The sequence below is a fragment of the Anguilla rostrata genome, chromosome 14 (genome assembly GCF_018555375.3).
Source record: "Anguilla rostrata isolate EN2019 chromosome 14, ASM1855537v3, whole genome shotgun sequence".
NCBI lineage: Eukaryota > Metazoa > Chordata > Actinopteri > Anguilliformes > Anguillidae > Anguilla > Anguilla rostrata.
In genome coordinates, this window is record NC_057946.1 from 667969 (window position 1) to 674440 (window position 6472).

Genomic DNA, 6472 nt, shown 5'->3' on the forward strand with positions numbered 1-6472 from the left:
GACAGTTGGCAGAACAAGCATAATTTTAATGGCAATTTTCGCATTTTGTGCACATCCATTACACTCCCTCTCTGCCACACTGATTGAAGAAGGTGTTTTTCTGTTTTTGTTTCTAACCATCAATCAGAGAAATGAGTCTGTGGATGATGCATGTATTTTTAGATCAATATGTACAGGTAGTTTTCTTGCCCTGTTCTGCCGATTGATTTTTAATCATTTAACCTTTTTCGGGGGGGGGGGTATTTTATAGCTGTGCAAGGTATCTGTGTTTCTGTTTCATGACTTTGCAGGGTGGGGGACTGTGTCCCTGTGTTATAGCTGTACAGGGGGACTGTGTTCCTGTGTTATGGCTGTGCAGGGGGACTGTGTTCCTGTGTTATGACTGTGCAGGGAGACTGTGTTCCTGTGTTATGGCTGTGCAGGGTGGCTGTGTTCCTGTGTTATGGCTGTGCAGGGGACTGTGTTCCTGTGTTATGGCTGTGCAGGGAGACTGTGTTCCTGTGTTATGGCTGTGCAGGGAGACTGTGTTCCTGTGTTATGGCTGTGCAGGGTGGCTGTGTTCCTGTGTTTTTATGCTGTGCAGGGTGGGGGACTGTGTTCCTGTGTTATGGCTGTGCAGGGGACTGTGTTCCTGTGTTATGGCTGTGCAGGGAGACTGTGTTCCTGTGTTATGGCTGTGCAGGGGGCTGTGTTCATGTGTTATGGCTGTACAGGGGGGCTGTGTTCCTGTGTTATGGCTGTGCAGGGGAGACTGTGTCTCTGTGTTATGGCTGTGCAGGGGGGCTGTGTTCCTGTGTTATGGCTGTGCAGGGGACTGTGTCCCTGTGTTATGGCTGTGCTGGGGGCTGTGTTCCTGTGTTATGGCTGTGCAGGGGGCTGTGTTCCTGTGTTAAGGCTGTGAAGGGGGCTGTGTTCCTGTGTTATGGCTGTGCAGGGGGACTGTGTTCCTGTGTTATGGCTGTGCAGGGGGCTGTATTCCTGTGTTATGGCTGTGCAGGGGGTTGTGTTCCTGTGTTATGGCTGTGCAGGGTGGGATATTGTGTTCCTGTGTTATGGCTGTGCAGGAGACTGTGTTCCTGTGTTAAGGCTGTGCAGGGGGGCTGTGTTCCTGTGTTATGGCTGTGCAGGGGGCTGTGTTCCTGTGTTATGGCTGTGCAGGGTGGGGGACTGTGTTCCTGTGTTATGGCTGTGCAGGGAGACTGTGTTCCTGTGTTATGGCTGTGCAGGGTGGGGGGCTGTGTTCCTGTGTAATGGCTGTGCAGGGTGGGGGGCTGTGTTCCTGTGTTATGGCTGTGCAGGGTGGGGGGCTGTGTTCCTGTGTTAAGGCTGTGCAGGGGGACTGTGTTCTTGTGTTATGGCTGTGTGATCGTTTCCCAGTGGCTCTGTTGCAGTAGCATGCTACGGCTCTCCAGCTGTTATCTAGCAGGGGTTTTTACTCTCAGTTGTTCTGAGTGGAAGTGGATGTATCCCCTCCCTCAGACTCACTCAGAGTTATTGGCCATCCATCATGCAATCACAACCTCCTCCACCACCACGCTGTTCTCATAAACACAGCAAGGTGTACATTTAGAGCACCGTGCCAATTAATAAGATGGAACGGCTAAAATATGCACTGCTTCTCACATTGGGTTGTCCTTGAATCTCTGGGCTCACGCACACCAGTACGCCACAGTGCTCTAACTTCCATTGGAAAATGGCGCTAATTTGATATCTTCCTCTTTGTAGTTTGCAAACAGTATGTCTATTATATATGAATAAAAGATTATGGCAATATCCCACTTGACAGGAGCTGATGAGAAGACTCGGTGGACACAGTGAATTCGTCTCTGTTTTAAATTGTTTGCACAACCTTGAATCTGTGCAAATTGTGCAGACCTCTAAGCCAATTACCCACTTAGCCCTGGGGTACCTTTCTGCAAAATCAGAGGAACTGACAGTAAAAAAGGAATGTCGCTGTGTAGATGAACGAAAATGTGTTAGAACCTCGTTGGGTCGCGTCTTTAATGTTTTTATTTATAAATATTATCCCTGGCTAATTACAAGGAAAAATCAAGGTTAGAAATGTGTTAATAATCAATTGTAGTTTTAAATTCTTAAAGATGATACTATTTTAACCATCACAAATTTACTACCAATTACATTCTAAACATGTATAGCCCATAATTAATATAAATCACCAGAAACTACGTTTTAAGTTAAATGTTTGTGTTTGTCAAAAGCCTAAAAAGACAAGAAATGAAACTGATCAGCCTGCTCTCCATCAAGTGGTTAATTTTAATAGCCCACTTTTCCTGAGCATTTAAATCTTTACTGGAACAAATTATGACAATAGGTACCTACACTACATTTTTTTAATATATAAAATTATAATTCATATGCGCCTAGATGCTCAGAAACTTGAATTCGCCGGTGTAACAGACATCCCGTAGCAGCGCTATTCACAGCCTGCTGAAGAAAGCCGCGCGTGATGCTTTTGAGCTGCGTTCTAGGGTCCTGCGTGTTACCACTCCTCAGTCCCTCAATCCCGACAGTCGGGGATTGCTCGGTAACATCATGAATCGTGATCAAATCGGGGGCCCTTAGCAAGGATTTGAGTTCTTAAGGTGTACCTTCGGAGCACAGCCATGGACGCGCAATAGAAAAATGACAAACAACATGTACAGTAAGCCTCATGTGCACGGTAAACCCGTCCGCTCCTCTTTTACTTTCCATTCGATTCGTGTGGGTAAAGGTAAGCTTGTTTTCCCCGCCCAGCTGCGTCGTATTTCGTGCTCTTGATTATCAGCCTCTCACACATGATGAGATTCGGTAGAACAACAAAACGTTTGAAATTCCCGGCATACGAAAACACTCAATTGGAAAAATGTAGAGGTGTACAAACGCGGAACAGAAATTACCGCACCCAATCTTATTAAATACTTTCGGAACAACTTCTAAGAGGTATTTCCTCCCCCTTGAATTGGGCCAGGTGTTCGGTGGCGTGGAAACCAGATGGGTTTTTAATGTATAGGTCGACATCAGTAGTTTTTTTTATACCGTAGTTGATCTTTTGCAGGTCGGGTACTTGGTTTGAGAATATTTAGTGTCAAGTCAGCATGTCCACCCTAGCACATTGAGAAGTGGTGAATTTATACAATGCCGCTACGCAGCTAAAAGCAGAGGTATGGAGGTGCCTCACTCTTCTGGTGGTTTCCTTTTAACCGCAACGGATCACAAAGTTCTTACACAGATACCCGTCTGCGTTTAGTCAACTTATCACATCTTAGATCCACACCAGTAAGAAGAGTACGGTTCAGTGTCATACAAGTGATGTCAGTGCCCCAGCAGAGGGAAAACTGTGATTTTTTTTCTTTTCTCATTAGCTATTGCTCTATGCTAATTATGAAAAAGTTGTATATAGCCTATACAGTAGTTACATAAGATGAAATTGTTTTAAAAACAATTATTAGGGTAGGTCAGTGGTTCTCAAGTTAGGTCCTGATTTGTCGTGTTTTTCTGTCACTTAAAACATTTCCCGCACAGTTAGGGTTATCACGGTGCTCCGCTCCGGACTGAACTGCGCATGAATCATATGTTAGATTTATGGCGACTCTCCACTTTCTCTCTGTGCACGGTGATTTAGCACAGTGTGAACATAATTCTTAATGACACGCATAGTTACTAGTGGGGTTGCTATTGTGATTGGAGGACCGAATTTCAGAACCACTGGGCCAGATCGAGAGAGAGACAGACGTGACACAACCCCTGACACGTGACACTTTTCATTCATTTTTAACATTATTGAAATGTAAGATTTGGGGCGACTCTCCTGAAAACTGTTGCCTATAGCGAACTGTGGGATTATAGCCTACGAAGGCTATAGTTGTCTGCTGTAGTTATTTTGCATGAAATACGAAAAAAGGCTATTTGTTTGATGTGGACGAATGATTATGCTCATAATCCACAAATGCGCGTTTGTCCTATAAAGTATCTGCAACACTGGGAAGACAGAGAATAAATGTTTATTTTTCACAGTTTTTGACACGTTTAAATGTAACAGCGCGCAAGCGATACGCACGGACTTTGAATACTTATATAACCAACAATATTAGCAAACTTTCGACCCGGCATATCGGCATTTCTCTTTTTAAAAAAATAAATAAAATTTGACACAAAAATACAAGCCAAATAAAAGCATTTACAGACCTGACATTCCTAAGGACATAACATTTTGAAAAGCCCACACCTGCCTTCGTTACCATCCTCGTAATTTACGGTTCATAATTGTCTACAGTAAGAGGGACTCCATTTGTTCCATTCATTTTCAATTGTCTTCATGACCTGGATTCAGAACCTGATTGCAAATAGGATGAATGACCATTCCTTCACGGGAAGGATAGAACCATAACCCTATTTTGTTTTACATTTCTACGTGCTGTTCGGGAGAATATCGTTTCTTCCGTGATACATAACAGCCCCAGGGGGGTAGAATACGAGTCCGGGTTCGGCGGGACTCAGGTGAACCAAGGGGTTTCCCTGTTCATCCTGTTCCGGCTTAGTCGTCGCCGTAAAGGGTCGCATGTTCGTGACCGAGGGCGAGGTGATTTTCCAGAAGAGTTTTTTCAACGCCTTTCTGAATTCTTTCCTCATTAAGCAGTACAGTATGGGGTTCAAACAGCTGTTGGAGTGCGCCAAGCACACAGAAACTGGGAAGATGTACGACTGAGTTGTGTAATACTCGTAACTGAAATGTACTAAATTGAATTTAATGAGTATCCCCCAAGCCGTCAACGCCTGATTAGGTAGCCAGCACAGGAAAAATGAGAGGACGACAATAGTCACGGATTTAGTAACTTTGGACCGTCTTTTCGCGCTGGACGTGTTAATGTTTTTGCTTGTAATGAAACGCAGAAGGAGCAAGTAGCATACGGAGATTATCCCGAGAGGGATGACAAACCCAAGCAGTACTTTTTGAGCGTGGTAGAGCCCCAGCCAAAATTGGGCATCGCCCCTCTTGTCCGGAAACTTAACCAGACACAGCTCCTCGTTCGACACCGTGGCCGTGGTGGAGAACACGGCGTGAGGAAGCGCCGCGACCACGGCGACGACCCAGATGAGAACGCTCATCCACTTAGCCGAGCAGCAGTGGCGGCGCCGCTTGCTCTTGAGGGCGGACGCGACGGACCAGTACCTCGCCACGCTCATGGCCGTGAGGAAGAATACGCTGGCGTACATGTTCATGGCTGTCACGTAAGAGACAATTTTGCACATGGCATTGCCGAACAGCCAGGTGAAATCCAAAGCGTTCTCCACAGCCCAAAATGGCAAGGTCAGTACAAACTGGAAGTCCGTCACGGCTAGGCTGGTAACAAACAAGTTGATTGGCGATTTCTTCCACACTTGTTTCGACTTCATTAGATGCAGGACAAGGATGTTTCCAATTAGTCCCAAAGCACAGACAACTGAGTAAGTTATAGATATGACTATTCTCAGGATTGCTGATCCATCACCCACAAAATCTGCTTTATCCAAATCCAGGATATCGAACAAGTCAGCCCAAGAACTATTTGTTTTGTTGAACATGAAAGTTGCGTTGTACGGGTCAACCGGGAAAATTCCAAACACCTCATCATCTGGCTGTTGATCCGCGGCAGAATTTACTGTCGCACCGGTGCCATTCAAGACATCCATTCCATTTCATCCGAATCGACCACGATGTGAAGAATTATTCCGAATGATGAGGGCTTTGGGGGGTGCGGCATCGCCTATCACCCCGCTGGTCTCGGCAGTACCGTGGTACAGCTTAATATTCCTGAGATTTGGATGGCCATTGCAAAATGAACCATTTGCCGCCGGAAACCACACACGTTTAATTATTTTATTCGAAACCTGCTTCAGTCTATCTTTGTGAGTGTTCATTTAACGTAATGTCCTTGGTACGAAATAAAATTGCCAGACGTGGCGTTCTCTGCCTGTTGGGGTGAGGTTAAGATACGAAACAATCTGTCTCGAAAACGGTGAAAAATGCAGCCTTTTATCGAAGCAGCTCTCGGGGATTGGACAGCGCGCGCATTTACGCAGAGCGCTCTCCACGGTCCTGAGGCGTACCCCTTTTAAAATAACGCCCAGGTAACTGACAACGTGTTCGGGAAGAACTTTTACTTAGTCCGTTAAATGTCCGTTATATAAACACAAATACATCAGTACAGAGGTGGAAATCTTTTCTTACTGTGTTCAACTCTTAATGGTGTACTATACTTGTATGCGCCTAAGGATATATACACATGATAGCCTTTGCATTGCCGTTTTTTCAATAATTCGTGGGATTTTTCGTCCCAAACTTTGAATATATGATGAAAGAGTGACTCACTGGTTAAGTCAGTAAACGCCAGTGAAACACATAAGCTTTCAACAAGGTTACCGACGTAATAAAGAGGGCAGCGCGTGTTATCTCTCACAGAAACACTCTTGTTTGTGTGAGAACGACCAGACT

The 6472-nt window shown here is 45.1% G+C and overlaps 1 protein-coding gene across 1 annotated transcript; it reads right to left on the reverse strand.

The window, feature by feature from the left end:
* Positions 1-3986: 3986 nt before the first annotated feature.
* Positions 3987-6116, reverse strand: rxfp3 (relaxin family peptide receptor 3). Its single transcript, XM_064309068.1, has one exon. It carries the CDS (start codon positions 5668-5670, stop codon positions 4408-4410), a length of 1263 nt encoding a protein of 420 aa, XP_064165138.1. The 5' UTR covers positions 5671-6116; the 3' UTR covers positions 3987-4407.
* Positions 6117-6472: the final 356 nt, after the last annotated feature.

Bases quoted from the DNA above. Each gene is read 5' to 3' on its own strand.
- rxfp3 (XM_064309068.1), bottom strand. From the start codon at position 5,670: ATGGATGTCTTGAATGGCACCGGTGCGACAGTAAATTCTGCCGCGGAT.